Source organism: Chlorocebus sabaeus, chromosome 5 (assembly GCF_047675955.1).
Source record: "Chlorocebus sabaeus isolate Y175 chromosome 5, mChlSab1.0.hap1, whole genome shotgun sequence".
Lineage (NCBI taxonomy): Eukaryota > Metazoa > Chordata > Mammalia > Primates > Cercopithecidae > Chlorocebus > Chlorocebus sabaeus.
The window spans coordinates 19,769,944-19,790,405 of record NC_132908.1 but is presented as its reverse complement, the minus strand read 5'-3'; the positions used below and the strand labels follow the sequence as shown (position 1 = coordinate 19,790,405).

The 20,462-nt window shown below is 36.8% G+C and overlaps 1 protein-coding gene across 1 annotated transcript in view; it reads right to left on the bottom strand.

Moving 5' to 3' along the window:
- The window catches only part of LOC103229510 (phospholipid-transporting ATPase ABCA3), an 80,958-nt gene that overhangs the window by 7,528 nt on the left and 52,968 nt on the right, over positions 1 to 20,462 (bottom strand). Inside the window, exons 10-11 of the mRNA XM_073015711.1 lie at positions 8,790 to 8,915; positions 8,363 to 8,557 (exon numbers count right to left, since the gene is read on the bottom strand). Of these exons, the coding sequence (XP_072871812.1) occupies positions 8,363 to 8,557; positions 8,790 to 8,915 (321 nt within the window). The remainder of the gene's footprint in view (positions 1 to 8,362; positions 8,558 to 8,789; positions 8,916 to 20,462) is intronic.

The following is a 20,462-nucleotide window of genomic DNA, read 5'->3' as shown; positions in this document are numbered from 1 at the left end:
GAGGAAAATATAATTTCCAGAATTACCACTTTATTGGAGTCAAATGTCCAGTTTTTAATAAAACTCAGAATCATAGAGGGAAACAGGAAAGTATGACCAATCAAAGGATGAAAGGAAAAAAAATGAATGGAAACTATACTGAAAAAGACATGAAGGCAGATATACTAGAAAGATACCTTAAAATATTGTCTTAACGATGCTTTAAAAACTAAAGGGAGATGTGGAGGAAGTCAAGAAAATGTACAAACAAAATGGAAATATCAATAAGAGGTAGAAAACTTTAAAGGGAAAAAAAATTTCTAGAGTGGTAAAGTACAATAACTGAAATAAAGTATTAACTAGTAGGATTGAAAGTCATGTTTGAGGCTGGGCGTGGTGGCTCACGCCTGTAATCCCAGCACTTTGGGAGGCTGAGGCAGGTGGATCACGAGGTCAGGAGATCTAGACCATTCTGGCTAACACGGTGAAATCCTGTCTCTACTAAAATTACAAAAAATTAGCCAGGTGTGGTGGCGGCCGCCTGTAGTACCAGCTACTCGAGAGGCTGAGGCAGGAGAATGGTGTGAACCCGGGAGGCAGAGCTTGCAGTGAGCTGAGATTGCACCACGGCACTCCAGCCTGGGTGACACAGCAAGACTCCATCTCAAACAAACAAACAAACAAACAAACAAAAAGTCATATTTGAATAGGCAGAAGAAACAATTAATTAACTTTGCTGTAGGACAATGGCAATTATTTAGTCCGAAGAACAGAAAGAAAAAAGATCAAAAAAAGAAAAAAGATCAAGGAAATGTAAACAGAGCCTAAGGGACCTTTGGAATACCATCAAGTGGACTAATGTATACATTGTGGTATTCAAGAAGGAGAAGAAAGAAAAGGGCAGAGAGATAATTTGAAGAAATAATGATTGAAAACTTTCCAAATTTGATTAATAGAAACATCCAGGAGCCCAATGAACTCTAAGTAAAATGAACTCAAAGAGACCCACACCAAGACATATTATTATAAATTTGGCAAAAGCCAAAGACAGAGAGAGAATCTTGAAATCAGGAAGACAGAAGCCATGGATCACGTTAAAAAAAAATCTCTCAAGATTATCAGCAGATATCAGAAACTTCAGCAACCAGAGGCAATGGGCTGAACCAGAAGAAAAGCCTTTCACCATGCACCCTCAAAACTGTTAAAAAAAGAAAACTATCAAACAAGAATCTTGCATCTGGTAAAACTATTTCAAGAGTGAAGAAGAAATTAAGACATTCTCAGATAAATGAAAGTTGATGGAGTTTGTTGTCAATAGACCTGTCCTGTAGGAAATGCTCAAGGAAGTCCTACTAGGTGAAATGAAAAGACACTGGACAATAAGTTAATGCCATAAGAAGTAAAGATCTCAATAAAGGTAAATACATAGGGAATTATAAAAGCTAATAGTATCGTAACAAAAGTTTGTTACTTTACATTTTGTTTTCTACGTAATTTAAAATTTTAATGCATTTAAAATAATTATGTTTTGGGCACATAGTGTATGAAGATGTAATTTTGTGACATCAACAACTAAAAGGGGTGGTGATGGAGCTGTAAAGGAGCAGAGTTTTTTATGTTACTGAAGTTGATATAAATTCAAATTAGTATTATAACATTAATATATTAAATGTACTGTCTGATAACTACAAAGAAATAGTTATAGAATATTTACAAAAGAAAATGAGAAAGGAATTTAAATATTTTACTACAAAAAATCAACTAAATACAAAGGAAAATAGTAATGCTGGCTGGGCATGGTAGCTCACATCTGTAATCTCAGCACTTTGGGAGGCTGAGACAGGTGGATCACTTGAGGTCAGGAGTTCCAGACCAGCCTGGCCAATATGGTAAAATCTATCTCTACTAAAAATATAGGAAAAAACAATTAGCCTGGTATGCTGGCATCAGCCTGTAATCTCAGCTACTCTGAAAGCTGAGGCAGAAGAATCACTAGAACCCAGGAGGCGGAGGTTACAATGAGCTGAGATTATGCCACAGTACTCCAGCCTGGATGACAGAGTGAGACTCAATCTCAAAAACAAACAAACAAACAAACAAAAACCAAAAAAAACCAAAAAAACCAAAACAGTAATGCAGGAAATTGGGGATATAAAAGCTATAAGGCATATAGAAAAAATAGCAAAATGATGGAATAAGTTTCTCCTTATAAGTACTTTAAATATAAATACATTAAACTCTCCAATCTAAAGACAGAGATTGGCAGAATGAATTAAAAAAAAATGATTCAACTAGATGCCATCTCCAGGAGACTCACTTTAGATCCAAAGACATAAGTAGACTGTTAGTAATCAAATGGGGTGTAAGGGTAGCTACACTAATATCAGATAAAATAGACCTTAAATCAAGAAAATTTAGAAGAAGCAAAGAATATTACATATTAATAAAAGGTTCAATTCAGAATGGAGATGTAAAAAGTAAAAACATTTACACATCTAATAGCAGATCCTCAAAATAGATGAAGAAAAAACAGAGAATTAAAGAAACAATTCTATAATAATAGTTGGATTTTTTAATATCCTACTCTCATTAATGAAAAGAACAACCAGACAGAAGATCAATAAGGATATAGACACCTTAAATAACACAATAAACCAATTAGATCTAACTAACATATGCAGAACACTAATCAACAAAAAACAGAGTACACACTCTTTTCACATGCACATGGGACATCTTCCAGGATGAACCATATTTTAGGCTATAAATTAAATCTCAGTAGATTTGAAAAGATAAACCACCTTTTCCAACCATAATTGGATGAATTTAGGTATCATTAACAGGAGAAAACCTGGAAAATTCACAAATTTGCAGAAATTAAACTACACACTCTTAAACAACCAATGGCTAAATGAAGAAATCATAAGAGAATTTAGAAAATGCTTAGAGATGAGTGAAAACAAAGAAAACACTACACAAAAACTCATGGGGCCCAGCAAAAGCAGTGTTCAGGGGGAAATTTATAGCTATGTTCTGTCCTTGGAGCCAATGGTCAGTGTTGCCCCAAAAGTGGTGGCTGAGGAGTTCTTATAGTGGACTGTCCCACATCACCCGGAGGTAGAGCCAACTGGGATTCCAAAGAAAGAAGCCCTAGATAACCGTCCAAAACATTTGTCAGGAAAATTTACATATGAGAGTTGTGGTGTCCTTCTGATGGATAGCAAAAAAGATGTTCTACCTGGGTATGGCTATAAGGAGGGAGTTGGTTTACAGAGTGTTTAAAGAATTTGGCTCAGGACCAGGGCTACTTTCTATGTCTTTAGCAAGATGTTTGACCTTTCAGTTTTGGGCAACAACTTAAAGAACTTCATCAGTGTCTTGGAATGTTCCTTGGCACCTTCCAGGCCCTGGCTTGTGTCCAAGCCTGTAGGAGAAGGCATAAAGCTGGCCTTGAACAGCAACTCAGTTTGGTCAAGGCACTCTGTTTTCTCAGTCAGGACAAAGATAGAAAACAGGGGAACTGGGAGCCATACAAACTATAAATGCTTACATTAAAAAACAAAGAAACAAAAATAAACATGGAAACCAGCTGTGTGATTCCTGGATGTAAGTCAAGTTTCCATGGACTCTGGCACCATGAAAAAGTGACTAATTCACATAGACCTTGCTACTTCTACATTTAAAAAAGGAGTGCCACCCCTGTATTTAAAATGAGATCTGCTAATATTCCATGAGCCATAGTTGCTGCTCAGCATGTCTCTGAGTGGGAAAAACCACAAAATATCAAGCGCAAAGTTGACTGATATGCATAGATTTGAACTAGTTTGGTCACCAATATGGCCTTCTATGTAATACCTTCATAGCCCTGACTAGGAGTTCTTTTTCCCTATCCTCCCATAACTCGATGGTGCTGGAGACCAAGTCATCTGTCTCTTGACTCTACTATAACCACTATAGCAACCATCCCATTTTTTTTTTCCTCCAGGCAGAGCATGACAATACAATAACAATGACAAAAAAGGCAGCATCCTAGCAAATTATAACCATGATCCAGTTTTATATCCCTGAATATTCACTCAGTCAGGTTGCTTGGACCCTGACTTCTATTTGGAAAAGATAGTTGCATTTGATATGAAGTCAGATCTCATAGTTAATATAGATTCTAAGAAGCTTAGTGGTAATGTTGTGGCACTTTCCAAGTTAATCAAAGTGAGTTTTTCTATAGACTTATCTCTTCTCTGGATTTATTATTTTCCTCTTAATTTTTCTTGAATTTTCATGCATCTATTCTGTTCATATTGTGCAAGGTATAGGGAAATTAATAGATTGATCTATTTTTTTCTTTTAAAAAATCAGTTACATTTCTATATGCTAACAATAAAACTCCCCAAAAGGAAATTAAGAAAACAATTCAATTTATATAGCATCAAAAAGAGTAAAATGTATAGGAATAGACTTAACCAATAAGTTAAAAGTCTCCTACACTGAAAACTATAAAAATTGCTGAAAAATTAAAGAAGACATAAATAAATAGGAATACATCCCATGTTCATGGATTGAGAAACTTACTATTGTTGTTACAAATAATCTCCAGATTCAATGCAGTTTCTATCAAAATCCTGATAACTATTTTTTTTTTTTTTTTGCAGAAGTAGAAAAATGCATCCTAAAATTCATGTAGTACCTTCCGGGACCCAAATGGCCAAAACAATCTTTTGAAAGGAAGGATGAAATTAGAGGACTCATACTTTATAAATTCAAAACTTTCTGAAAAGTTTCAGTAATGAAAAACTGTGTGGCATAAATACACACATATAGATCCGTAAAAGAGAACAGAGATCCAGAAATAAATCCTCAGGAAATGATCAATTAATCACACATGGGTGCCAAGACCATTCAATAGATAAAGGACAGACTTTTCAACAAACGATGTTGAGAAAACTGGATATTCACATGAATAAGATTGATGTTGGATCCTTTCCTTACACTATATACCATACGAAACTCAAAATGGATCAAAGACCTAAACATGTTAAACTATAAAGCTCTTAGAAAAAAAATAGAGGAAAAACTTCATGACATCGAATTTGACAATAATTTTGTGGATAGGACACCAAAATCACAGGCAACAAAAGAAAAATTCGATAAAATGAACTTCATATTAAAACACTTGTGCACCAAAGGATACCAGAAAAGGCAGAAAAAGCTTCTTTCTCAGGTTACACCCTCTCTTCCAGGTGGCATGTGCAGCCAATGGCTGGTAGATGCAGAGATCCAAAGGCTAGCAACCTTGCTTCAATTGCGGGACTTGTGAAAGGTCATCTTGCTGCAGAGCTCTCAGTAAAATGGAGCAAGGCCTCAGGTGCAACTGAATTGCAGGTCATCTTCTCCTTCTGCCCAGTCTTGCCATCCTTACACCCTTATAGCACCTTGTCTGGCATATGTTATATGTAATGGGAAAAAATATTTACAAATCATGTATGAATTAATATCCAGAATATATAAAGGATTCCTCCAATTCAACAGCAACTGAAACCAAACAACACAATTTAAAATCGTGCAAATGATTAATATAGGCACTTCTCCAAGAAGACATACAAATGGCCAGTAAGCACATGAAAAAAACGCCCAATATCACTAATTGTTAGGGAAATGCAAATCAAAACTACAAGGGGATACCACCTCACAGTCATTAGGATGGCTACTATTAAAACAAAAATTAAGAAGAGTTAGTGATTACGTGGATAAATTGGAACTCTTGTGCATTGCTGGTAGGAATGTAAAATGACGCAGCTGCTGTGGAATACAGTATAGAAGTTCTTACGAAAATAATCATAGAATTACTATATGATTCTGCATTCCACCTGTAGGTACGTATCCCAGATAATCAATAGCAGGGGCTCAGATATTTGTATACCAATGTTGATGCATTATTTGCAAGAGTCAAAAGGTACAAACAACCCAAATGTAGCATAAATGGATGAATGGAAAAGCAAAATGTTGTATACTCATACAAAGAAATATTATCAGCCATAAAACGGAATGAATTTTTTTTTTTTTTTTTTTTTTTTTTTTGAGACAGAGCTTCGCTCTTGTTGCCCAGGCTGGGCTGGAGTGCAATGGTGCAATCTTGGCTCACTGTAACTTTTACCTCCTTGGTTCAAGCAATTCTCCTGCCTCAGCCTCTCAAATAGTTGGGATTGTAGGCACACACCACCACACCTGGCTAATTTTAGTATTTTTAGTAGAGATGGGGTTTCACCATGTTGGCCAGCCTAGTCTTAAACTCCTGACCTCAAGTGATCCTCCCACCTTGGCCTCTCAAAGTGCTGGGATTACAGGCATGAGCCACTGTGCCCAACCAAACTGAATGAAATTCAAATACATAGGTGAACCTTGAAGGTATTGTGCTAGGTGAAGTATATCAGATATACAAGGAAAATATTATATGACTCTACTTACATGAGGTACCTAGTATAGTCAAATTCAAAGGAGTAAATGAAGGGATGAGGAGTTGTTGTTTAATGAGTAGAGATATTTAATTTAAGGAAAAAGTTCTGAAGATGAACTTTTTCATATTATGCATTTTTCAATTTTTATATTATACATTTTTGCCACAATAGAAAGACAATGTAAAAATTTTTAAGGTCTGAATAAATGAAAATATTACCATCTGTTACATAAAATATGATAAATGTTCTAGAATAGCAAACTTGGAGAGATTCTCTGAGGCTTGAAAGAGTTCCCTCAGATTTACTGAACTTTGAATCAGTCCTTGCAAAAGGCTGACATTTTGCCCATATGCCTGTTCTTTTTTAAAATATAACATTTTGTATTAACTGTCTTTTTAGTTCCCAATTTAGCTTTTGCTCCTTGGTACCAGATTCACTTAAACTTTTTCTCCATTACTCACAGTCAGGAGACTGGACTGTTTTATGCCACCCTTATGTTCCCCAAGGGGACAAATGGTATGAACAAAGATAGTTAGGGGAGACCTCATGTCCCCCGACTTTTTTGCAAGGACCACCTGGCAGGAACAGATCACCTCCTGCCATCATGTATCACTCCCTCCTCTGTTTCTTTAACTCCTCCCCTTCTAGTATAAATGTGCTTCAGTTATTCACCCTATGAAATATTTTCTGTCCTTATCACAAATCTGGGTGAATTTTCATTCTTTATTTTGCCTCACAGCTAACTTTCTTCAAAGTATAATCCACATTTTTAGCTTCACTTCTGGTTACCAGATGATATGCTTTGGCTGTGTCCCCACCCAAATCTCATCTTGAATTGTAGCTCCCATAACTTCCACTTGTCATGGGAGGGACTCAGTGGGAGGTAATTGAATCACGGGGACAGGCCTTTCCTGTGTTGTTCTTGTGATAGTGAATACATCTCATGAGATCTGATGGTTTTAATGGGAGTTCCCCTGCACAAGCTTTCTTGCCTGTCGCCATGTGAGACATGACTTTGCTCCTCATTTGCCTTCCTCCGTGATTGTGAGGCCTCCCCAGTCATGTGAAACTGTAAGTCAATTAAATCTCTTTCCTTTATAAATTACCCAGTCTCGGGTATGTCTTTACTATCAGGATGAGAACGGACTAATAAACTAGACTACTGTTTATCTCGCAGGATACAGACTCTGCTAACTCCATTTTCCTACTTCTATGGTGATAGTGGGCTGATGTGATGAAGTGAGGAGAAATGAATTCACTATTCACGCTCTTGTTACTACCATCCACTTAACCCTAGTGCAATTGCTCTTGCCAACCTCGTCAATGAAGTTCTACTTACTAAAGCCAATGTACATTATCCAGGCTTTACCTTGCCTTAGTCTTCCTGGCGTTTGACACATTTGCTAATTCTCTTATTCTTGAAATTCTCCCCACACTTAGCTTCTTTCCAAGGTTACACCCTCTCTTCCAGGTGGCATGTGTGGCCAATGACTGGCAGATGCAGAGATACAAAGGCTAGTGACCTTGCTTCACCTGGGGGACTTGTGAAAGGCCATCTTGCTGCAGAGCTCTCAGTAAGATGGAGCAAGGCCTCAGGTGCAACTGAATTGCAGGTCATCTTCTCCTTCTGCCCAGCCTTACCATTCTTACACCTTTACCATACCTTGTCTGGCATATGTTAGATGTAATGTTGAAAGAACTTGCCTTTTACTTTAACAAAGAACACAGAAGACACTCTTGTTTTAGATTCTGCTCTTACTGCTTCACTCTTCAAAAGTTTATTTCCCTCTCCAGAATCCATTGACGGCATCAACAAAATAAATATCAATACATACCATATTTCCCATCTCCCTTCCCTAGCCATCTACCTGTTACCTGAACCTGAGTCATTCATTATGCTTCTCACATCTTAGACTGTAACAGCCTCTTACCTGTAGGATATCTTTTGTGATGCTAAAGCCATCAATCAACACATCTCCAGAGGTAGGGCTCGCTTCCCCAGTCAAAATTTGGAAAGTAGTTGTTTTTCCAGCTCCGTTGAATCCAAGCAATCCAAAGCACTCCCCCTTTTGGATTGCAAGGGAGATATTTTTTACAGCCAGAATGGCTGGGCACTTAAAATATATCTAAAAAAAAATCCAGGAAACACAATTCAGTAAAGAATACTTATAGGTAAAGTACAATTAGTAATATCTCAGACCCCTATGGATCACTACTTGAGACAGTTTCATGATAACTCTTCTGTTCTACTGGGAGAATACATATAGAGCCCAAAGAACCACAGTGAGCCCTTGGCACCAGTGGCACACTTGTAAGTAGAAATGAAGCCAGTGTATGTTAGCCATTGAATTATATTACCTTTATGAGTTCTTTAATAAGTACTATAGAATCCAGCAACTCCTGAGGCTGCTCCAGGATTCTCTTTCTTTCGTTTTGTACATCTTCATCTTCAGATTGCCCAGATAATTCCTTGGACACTATATCCTGTATTTTCAAAACAAAAATTATAGAGGCAGATACCCTTTAGGCATCTGTTTTAGCCTGGGTGGCTTCATAAAAGCTAAATTGAGGGATAATATTATAAGATGTTAAAACAGAAAGTTTGAGTCATTTCTAAGAGACTTCTTGAAGAGCACTTCAGTGCTCACTTATAATTTGATAAGTTGTGAGTAATGAATAATTCACCAGAGAAAGAAGAGTGAGGACCAGAGGAGAGGAAAAAGGCACTCAGATGGTAGAGAGACTATGAATTAACATGCTACGATGTGTACTTTAATACTTTGAAAGACAACTTAAAGCATTTAACACAGAAAAATGATTTTATCACCTGGATCCTTAAGAAGAAAATCATCTCAAGAGAGTAAAAAAGCTTTTAAACATAACAGTAATGAGTTTGTAATGATAAATGCCCTTTGAAGGGAATAGGAGCTAAGAAGTTCAGCAAGATTTAAAAGGACTTTCCCTAAGAAACTCACTGGACCCCACGGTCTATGTTTTCAAGATAAATGTTGCAGATATTAATGCTCTTTAGTCACCTTGACTAGACCAAGTAGTTTCAGGAAACTGATCCAAACATGTTAGAGCAGAAATTTGGCATAATTTTCAAGACATTTTTGTCCAGTTATTTCAGAACACATTGATTTCTGTTTTCTATAGATTAAGAAATTAGGATTACATAACTTGTTTTTTCATGAGGTGAATCAGACACCTCATGAAAAATTGAAGCCACACTGAGATCAAACAAATATGATTTGTTACAACCACAGAATGTTCAACATATAGAAAGAATAATAAGAACTGACTCTGTTTTATGAAGGAGAGACAAAAAAACAGTAAGACTTGATATGGAATAATTTTGAGACTTCCAGAATAACAGTTTAACAGGTCTGTAAACCTGTACCCCAGTGAAACTGGTGAAAGTTATTTTAAAATATAACCACTTAAAGTCTTTAGTAATGATCCTGCCTTAGTCCATTTTCTGTTGCTTATAACGGAATACCTAAAACTGGGTAATTTATATAAAGAAAAGCAATTTATTTATTGCAATTATGGAGACTGGGTAGTCCAAAGGCGTGGCTCAGCATCTGGTGAGGGCTTACTCCTGGTGGGGGCTTTCTACAGTGTCTGAAGGCAGCACAGAACATCACCTGGTGAGAGAGCTGACATGCTTAATGTCATGCTAACATGCTTACTCAGGTTGCTTTCCCTCTTCTTATAAAGCTACCAGTTCCACCTCCATGTTAACTCATCAATCCATTAATCAATGGATTAATCCATTCATGAAAGCAGAGCCCTCAGCATCCAATCACCTCTTAAATGCCCTACATTTCAATACTGCCACATTGGGGGTTCTGTTCCCAACACATGAAATGTGGGAAACACATTCAAACCATAGCGGATCCTAAGGGCATACAGCAAATGAAGAAACATTTATTCAAGGAAATCTATTAGACTTGTTAAGAACAGTGAAATCCATGGTCCACATCCTCTCCTCCCTTCTCACAGGCCAGTGTGACAGAATGTTACTCTAGGCAGGTTCAGCCAAAAATATTAGACTCCCTTTTCCCCCAGCTTCCAATCAAGGGCTAAGGTATATTTCTATAAGGGGAAGGTTAGCATTTCTCATCCCATCCTTAGCAACCTTTTGCAGAGGTTATGTTTTGGGTAAGTATAGCTATGACTTTGGGTCTCCCTTCTTCAACTCAGCTCCTATTCATAAGGTGAAGGCTGCCTTGGGCATGAAGTGCTATACTGGGGACTGCGCCCTGGCTCATTCATAGGGAAAGGGTTTTATGCTTGGAGAGGCAAGCCAAGAAGACCAGAGACTACTGTCCTCCACTGAACATCCAGCCCTGAAGCAGAAAAGCATTCCATCATCCCAGCTCAGAGGTTTTGCCCAGGGGGAGAGTTGGGCCATAAGACAGAGAACAGCTCTGCTCTCCCCAATTTAATTGACTTAATTTGAAACAGAGGATGGAGGAAGTTAAAGCCTAAAGATGCTGTAAAAAACAGACCAGGTTCAGTGGCTCACACCTGTAATCCCAGCACTTTGGGAGGCCAAGGCAGGTGGATCACCTGAGGTCAGGAGTTCAAGACCAGCCTGACCAACATGGAGAAACCCTGTCTCTACTAAAAATACAAAATTAGCTGGGCATGGTGGCACATACCTATAATCTTAGCTACTCGGGAGGCTGAGGTAGGAGAATCATTTGAACCCGGGAGGGGGAGGTTGTAGTGAGCTGAGATTGCATCATTGCACTCCAGCCTGGGCAACAAAAGTGAAACTCCATCTCAAAAAAAAAAAAAAGGGAAGTTTTGATGGAAAGCAATTAAGAGGTGACTGATAGCTAGCTCCATTACAGGTATAAATCAAACCATATGCTAGGTAGTTTACTGAAGAGAACCAAGGAAAAAGACAGCTACGAAGAGCCCTCCTGGGGTAAAGATGAAGCTTAAACCCTGACTTCAAATTACTCATATAATTTAATTGGATCAGTTTTTGGAGAAATTCACACCCCAGGGCATTGTTGAAACCAATAAGAAATAAGAGATTAGTCAAGTTTAATAGCTGGATTAATATTAAACTTAGTGGAGTTTAATAGCTGGATGTAGTCATGAAAAGAGACAGTCAAGAACCCAACAAAAATCACTGTCATCCAGGGATGACTGTGCCCATGCCTACGTCTGCACCCTCTGAGGAACAACCTCTGAGGCTTCACACAGGAAGGGAAAGACTTCACTGAAACTGCTCAGCAAGTCACTAAACAATAAACTAGCAAACAGCAACAACTCCCTTGGTGAGAATAGTACCCACGGTTACCAACATATATTATCAAAAAAGTTCAGAGTTCAGTTAAAAAAAAAATTACAACACATGCAAAAAAAATAAAAGTTTGTGTCACATATCGGAAAAAAACCAGGCAACAGAAACTATGAAAGTGACCAGACATCGGTTGTAACAGACAAAAGCTTTAAAGTAACCATTACAAATATATTCTAAAAGTAAAGGAAACCATGCTTAAAGAAATGAAGAAAGGTATTATGGCAATGTCTTATCAAACAGAGAATAATGAGATACAGATTATTAAAAAGGAACCAAATATAGGTTCTGGAGTTGAAAAGTACAATAACTGAAATGAAAAATTCAGTAGAGGAGCTTAATAGTAGATGTGAAGAAAGAATTAGCAAACATGAAGATAGGCAGAAAGAGATAATGCAGTCTGAAGAACAAAAAGAAAACTAATGAAGAAAAACAAAGTCTCAGGGGAATTTGGGACACCATTAGGTGTATCAACATTCCCATAATGGGTATGCCAAATAGAAAGTAGAAAAAGGAACAGAAAAATTTTTGAAGAAGTAATGGCTAGAAACTTCCTAAATATGATGAAAAATATTAACCTACACATCAAGGGGGCTTAACGTACACCTGGCAGGATAAACACAAAGACATTTATACATAAACATATCAGCAAATTTGCTGAAAGCCAAAGACAAGGAAAAAATCTCTTGAAATAAGAAAGAGAAAAACACTCATAACCTACAAAAGAATCCCAGTAGGTTGACAACTGACTTCTTATTAGAAACAATAGAAGCCAGAAAGCAGAGGAATGACATGTATGAAGTGCTGAAAGAAAAAACAAAAACAAACAAACTGAAAACTATCCCCAAGAATCCTATGTCCAGCAGAGCTATGTTTAAACAATAAAGGCAAAATAAGAACATTACCACATAACAATTTTAAGAAAATGTTGCTAGCTGACCTGCTCTACAGGAAATCCTAAAGGAAGTTGTTCAGTCACAAGCAATTGACCCCAGACAGAAATTCGAATCCATATTTTAAAAGTGCTTATAAAGACAATTATGGAATTAAGAAATGGCATAAATGCATGTTTCTTCTCCTTTCTTCCATTAGCTGACTTAAAGAACAACTGTACAAAATGGTATGTATATACTTTTTTGTATGTTTGGGCCTATAACACAGAGAAATATAATATATTTGTCAATAATAGCACAAAGAAGGTGGGAGTGAGCAAATCTGTGTTCTTCTAAATAAATGACACTAGATGGTAACTCAAATACATAGGAACAAATGAAGAAAACCAGAAATGGTAAATACAATGGTTAGTATAACAAGGGCTAAAAATACATACTTGCTGTTCATTCTTCTCTTAGTTTATTTAAAAGACAAAACATTACATAAAGTAATAAGTATGATAATGTATTGCTGGGTCTATAACATGTAGATGTACTATGTATAATAATAGAAAAAAGAGGAATAATAGACAATACCGATATATAGGAATAAAGTTTTTATATCTCACTGAAATTAATTTAGCATTAAACTGAGGTAGATTTTAATAAGTTGAGTAGATTTGATAAGTGAAGCACATTGCAAGTCCTAAAACAACTACTAAGGAAATTACTCAAAAAACATAGTGAAAAAATAATTGAAAGAATTGAAATGTTACTTTATAAAATTTTCACTAATTGCAAAGGAAAGCAGCAAAGGATGAACAGAAGAACAAACAAATGATACAGAAAAAGTATAAAATGGAAATATATCCAACTATATCAATAATGACATTAAATGTGAATGAATTAAACAATGCAAACACAAGGCAGAAACTGTCAGACTGGATTTTTAAAGCTGCAACTATATGCTGTTGTGATGATTAATTTTACATATCAACTTGGTTAGGCCATAACAGGCAGATATTTGGTAAAACACTAATCTAGATGTTGGTGTAAAGATATGGAAACCACCTTTGCAAAAATTATAACTGAGAAAATTATGACAGTGAAAGAGATCTAACCTAACAGACTCCATCATGCTTCTAACCGCCAAGCTGTCCTGGCTCATTCCTGGGCATAGGTTGCATTAACTTTAGGAGGAACTTAGTTTGTAGTTTAGCTTTAAAACAAATACAATAACAGCATTTTCCCAAAACAACCCTTTTCCTGCCTGGGGACTAGACTGTCTTTGCAGGACTAACAAATTAGTTACAGGATTAGAAAACATGGTTTAGGGGTTATTCGGCTAGAGGCTGCAAGATTCTGAACCTCCCCAAATTGCTCTGGGGGTAACATGACTGATCTTAGGTTAAAACCTAAGATGCTTTGCAGACCCTGTACTCAGTGGATCAGCTGGCATGACCCAGATTGATAAACTGACTCATCTGGTCTTGCGGCCCCCACGCAGGAGCTAACTCAGCACAAGAGGACAACTTTGACTCCCTAAGATCTCATCTCAGACCTGACCAATCAACACTCCCCACTTTCTGACCTCCTACCCACCAAATTATCCTTAAGAATCCCAATCCCCGAGTTTTGGGGCAGACTGATTTGAGTAATAATAAAACTCTAGTCTCCCATTCAGCAAGCTCTGATTTAAACTATTTCTCTACTGCAATTCTCCTGTTTTGATAAATCAGCTCGGTCTTGGCTGTGGGAAAGGAGAACTCGTTGGGTGGTTACAATATTTTAAAATCTTCCCTGGGTCTCCAGCCTGCTAGCCTACCCTTCAGATTTTAAACATAACAGCATCCACAATCATGTGAGCCAATTTCTTAAAATCTCAATCTCAATCAATCTTTCTCTCTCTGATAGTCCATGACTGATGTGGCAACAAAGATCTGAAACCACAGGACACTCATAATCAAATTCTTACAAGAGGCAAGATACTGGGTGACCATGTATCCATATGTATGATACTGGTCAATGTATGATTTTTGTCAAACTAACAAGCATAATGAGATTAGCTAGATGCTTCTAATTTTGCAGGACAAAATAGGGAAAGAAAAGGGTAAGCTTAGGGATTCAAATTTCCAGATGAAGGGCTACATAAATGTCCTTAAATGTCTACGTCTGTCAAGAAAGAGACTCATACAGCCACAGGGCTGAGATTGCTGGAAAAAAAAAACAAACAAACCCCACAGCCTCATTCTGTGGGTGGCTGAATTACAACACAAATTGAATTCCCAACTTTGCAGAGTAACTACACTTAAAGTGAAGGCATTGCTTAGAAAGGAATGATATCCTGAAGACTGGAATGTGGACAAATGAGAAGATTCTGATGAAGCTGGGAACGATGAACTCCTACATTCTTATGAGACTTGTTTGCCAGTAGAAGCAGGTTCTCTGTACCTATGTAAAAAAATTAACACTACTGCAGGGCGCGATGGCTCACGCCTGTAATCCCAGCATTTTGGGAGGTTGAGTCAGGTGGATCACGAGGTCAGGAGATTGGGATCATCCTGGCCAACATGGTGAAACCTCGTCTCTACTAAAATACAAAAATTAGCTGTGTGTGGTGGCAAGCACCTGTAGTCCCAGCTACTCAGGAGCCTGAGGCAGGAGAATCGCTTGAACCCAGGAGGTGGAGGTTGCAGTGAACTGAGATCACACCACTGCACTCCAGCCTGGTGACAGAACGAGACTCCATCTAAAAAAAAAAAAAAAAAAAAAAAAAATTAACACTGCTTTGTCTAAGAAAACTATAATGGCCTCCCCTGAAGTAGATGTCTTGCAAAACATTGCTGATTCTTCTCAGCACCCGCCTCCACACCTTTTTGGTTTTAGAGCCATAACTAGAGTCATTTCTACCAGGCCCCTAAAGGTGAGGTACAAAGTGTGACTTATGAGGAGCTGTGCTACACTCCAAAAGAACCACAGCACCAGTCAGGTCCCCATATCCTCCAGACTCCAAGTACATAAGTACTTACAGTACTGAGCCTCCAGTCCTGCCCAGACACCAGGACAGATACCAAAGTCCCAGGATCCAGGCCCTATTTTGTCCCTGGAACACCCCACCATCCACAGTGTGGAGCTGGCTCCCACAGCCCTACACCTCAGGCCTTCCCCAACACCAGGCTGACCTCCATAGCCCTAGTCATCAAGTTGGTACTCACAGACCTAGCCTTCAGGCCTTACTCGGTGGATACAGGCCACAGATGGGGCACAGAGCAGCCCCTGTGGTCGCAGGCTCCAGTCCAGTGAAACAGACTTGATCTCCACAAAGAACCTAAGCTATGGACCAGTCTCCAAACCAGGCAGTCTTTGGACCCACTCCAATACCAGGTCAGCCCTACAGATTCAGGCTCCAGGCCTGTCTCAGGGCCAGGACAGTGCCAGTGGCCCTGGGCTCTGAACCATATCCAGAACTTGGCTGACTCCCATAGTCATAAGTCCCAGGCCAGATCCAGTGGCTCCAGGTACTAGGCCGGCACCCATGATCTTAGAACTCAGACCAGCGCCCATGGAACCAGGCTCCATGCTGGCTCTAGCACCAGGCTGGCTTCACCTTCCAGGATGGTCCTTATGGTCCCATGCTCTAGCAGACCCTGGGTTCAATCTTTTCCCAGTAGACCTAATAACCTGGACCACCAGGGGATACAGGATTTAGGACCAACCTTATGGTCCCAGGCACCATACCTACCTAGCTGCTATCCCTGGCAAAAGAACAGCTTGCCCAAAGACTCCAGCAGCAAATCTGTACTTGAAACAGTCTGCTCAGAATCTCTGAACAGCTGACAGGTAAATGGTTTTCCTGGAAAAAGCCAATCTACAAAAATTGGAGTAAGTTTCTACTTATTCAAATGTGCATACATCAAAGTAAGGCAAAAAAACCAAAACCAAAACAAACAAACAAAAAAAACATAAAGAACAAAGGAGATCATAATGCCACTAACACCAAAACAAAAAAACACAAGTCTCTCCCAGGAGCTGACACTCTTCAAAATGATACACAAATAGTCTGACAAAGAATTCAAAATAATCATTTTAAGGAATGTCAAACATACTTCAAGAAAATATAATAACAACAATGAACAAGTCAATTAAATCAGGTAAACAATAATGACTCAAATGAGAAATTTAACAGAGAGACTGAAATTATTTTTTAAAAAATCTAACAAAAATTCTGGAGCTGAAAAATACAACAAATTTGAGATAAAAATTGCAGTAGAGAGCATGAACAGAAGATTTGATCAAGCAAAAGAATGAATCTGTAATTCATTTGAACATGCAGATAAGTTATTTGAAAACAGACAGAAAAGGAAAAAGATTAAAAATAATGAAAAAGAATAAAGAAATCTTATGGGATTTATTAGATAGCATCAAAAAAGCAAATACGAGTTAGCAAAGGAGAAAAAAAAGTAAATGGTTAGAAAGTTTGTTTAAAGAAATAATAGCAGAATACTTTACAAATTTGAGGAAAGTTATACATTTCCAGGTACAGGAGGGTCAAATATGTTCAATCAGATTAAATTTAAACAATACTACACCAAGACATATGAAAATCAAATTGTCAAAAGTCAAGCACAAAGAGGATCTTGAAAGTAGCAAGAGAAAAAAGCAAATAACATATAAAGGAGATCCAATAAGGCTAGCAGCGAATTTCTCAACAGAGATCTAACAAACCAGAAGAGAGTAGGATGATTTATTTAAAGTGCTCAAGGGAAAACGAAACTGTCATTCAAGAATCCTATACCCTGCAAACTTGTCATTCATAAATGGAGAGATAAAGGCTTTCCCAGGAAACAAAATCTAAGGGATTTCATTACCACCAGACCTCAAGATTGTGATTACTTACAAGAGATGCTAATAAAATTTTTTCAAGATGAAAGAAGAGGGTGCTAATGAGTAACAGAAAAACATATGAAAATATGAAACTCACTGGTAAAAGTAAGCATACAGTCAAATGCAGAATACTCCAATATTGTAATGGTGGTATGAATTACTTTTAACTTTAGTATAAAGGTTAAAAGACAAAATGTGGTATGTTCTTAAGGGACATATAACGGAAAGTAAACTGTAACATTAAAAATTTTAAATGTGGAAAGAGAAGGAGCAAAATTGTGGAATTTTAAAATGTGATCAAAATTGAGTTATTATCACCTTAAAGTAGCCTACTATAACTAATTTCTTGGGAAGCCTTATGGTACATGCAAAACAACAAGGCAGATAAAAAGAGATAGAAAATAAAGACTTAAAGCATACCAGTAGAGAAAATTATTTAATCAATAAGGTGATTGCAAGAGAGAGAAAAAAAGGAACAAAGGATCTACAAAATAATCATAAAACAACAAAATGAAGGTAGTTACCCATCAATAATTATGTTCGATTTAAATGAATTAAATTCTCCAATCAAAAGACACAGAGTAGCTGAAATATATGCTATCTACAAGGACTCATTTCACCTGTAAGGACACACCTAGACTGAAAATGAAGGGATAAAAATAATATTTTATACAAATGGAAACCAAAAAAAAAGAGCAGGAGTAGCTATGCTTAGATGAAGTAAGCTTTAAGTCAAAAATTGTAAAACAAGACAAAGAAGGTCATTATATTGTGATAAAGGAGACAATTCATCAAGAGGATGTAGCAATTATAAACATACATGCACCCAACTTCAGGTCACATAAATATATAAAGCAAGTATTAATAGATCTGAAGGGAGAGATAGACAGTAATACAAGAAGAGGAAAGTAGGAAAATTCAATACCATACTTAAATAGCAATGTACAACTCATACGTTCAGAAAATCAATACAGAAACATTGGACTTAAGCAACATTTTAGACTAAGTGGAACTAATAGACATATGTAGTACATTTGATCCAACACCAGTAGAATACAAATTCTTCTCTAGTGTGCCCAGAACATTCTCCAGGAGAGTTCATATGTTAGGCTATAGTACACGTCTTAACACATTTCAAAAGACTGAGATCATACCAAGTATCTTTTCTGATCACAATGATATCAAACTAGCAATCAATAACATGAATAATTTTGGAAAATTCACAAATACATAAAAATCAAACAATATACTTCCAAATAATGAGTTAAAGAACAAATTAAAAGGGAAGTTTAAATCTTGAGATAAATGAAAGTGGAAACACAACATAACAAAACATAGATGCAAAAGTTCTCAACAAAATACTAGCACAAATAGTATTTCTCACAAAATACTAGCAATGTGATTGAGTTCTCAATCAAACTCAATAGCACATCAAAAGGATCATTTACCATACCAAGTGGCATTTATCCCAAGAATACAAGGATGGTTTAACATGACAGAAATCTATAAATGTGATACCACATTAATCGAAGAAAGGACAAAAACATATGATTCATATGAATAAATGCAGAAAAAACATTGGACAAAATTTAACATCCTTTATGATAAAAAGACTCTCAACACATTAGGTATTAAAAGAATGTACCTCAACACAATAAAGGCCATATATGACACACCTACATCAAACATCATACTCAATGGAGAAAAATTGAGAGCTTTTTCTTTAAGATCAGGAATAAGGCAACGATGTCCATTCTTGCCACTTTTATTCTGCATAGTCCTGAAAGTCCTAGTTAGAGCAATTAGGCAAGAAAAAGAAATAAAAGTTATCCAAATTGAAAAGGAATAAATTGAATTGTCCCTATTTGCAGATGCCATGACCCTACAAATAGAAAACCCTAAATATTTCACCAAAAATATGTTAGAACTAACAAAAGAATTTAATAAATTTGTGGGATATAAAATCAACATTCAAAAATCAATATTTCTATTCACTAATAACTACCTATCAAAAAATCCAAAAACAATCTCATTCACAATAGCATAATAATACTTAGCAATAAATTTAATGAAAGAGCTGAAAGGTCTGCAAACCAAAAACTATAAAACAGTGACAAATATTTTGTAGAAGACAAAATCAACGAAAGATATCCTGTGTTCATGGATTGGAAAATTTAATATTGTTAAAATATTTATGTCATCCAAAGTAGTCTGCAGATTCAATGCCATCCCTATCAAAATTCCAATGGCCGTTTCCACAGAAATAGAAAAGACAATTCTCAGATTCATATGAAACCCCAAAATACCTCCAAATAGCCAAATAAATCTTGAGCACATAAGAACAAAACTCCAGGCATCACACAACTTGATCTCAAAATCTACTACAAAGTAACAGTAATCAAAGCAATGCAGTATTGGTACAAAAGCAGACATACAGAATAACAAGAGAACAGAAAGCCCAGAGATAAAATCATGCATTTAAGGTCAAATATATTCAGCAAAGGTGCCCAAAGACACAACGAGGAAGACAGTTTCCTTAATAAATGCTATTGGGAAATTTGAAGATCCACATGCAAAAGAATGAAGTTGGACCCTTATCTCACTCAATATAAAAAAAATGAACTCAAAGTGGATTAGAGACTTAAACTTAAGGCCTGAAACTGTAAAATTCCTAGAGGAAAATACAGGGTAAGAGCTTCTTTACATTGGTCTGGCAAAGGTTTTTTTCAAATAATCCACAAAGCACATGCAACAAAAGCAAAAATAGACAAATAAAATTGCATGAAACTAAAAAGTTTCAGCAGAGTAAAATAAACAATAGAGTGAGGAGACAGCCTATGGATTGGGAGAATATATCTGCAAACCATTTATCTCATAAGGGATTAATATCCAAAATATATAAGCATTTACAACAACAGAATAGTAAGAAAACAAATAATCTGATTTAAAAATGGC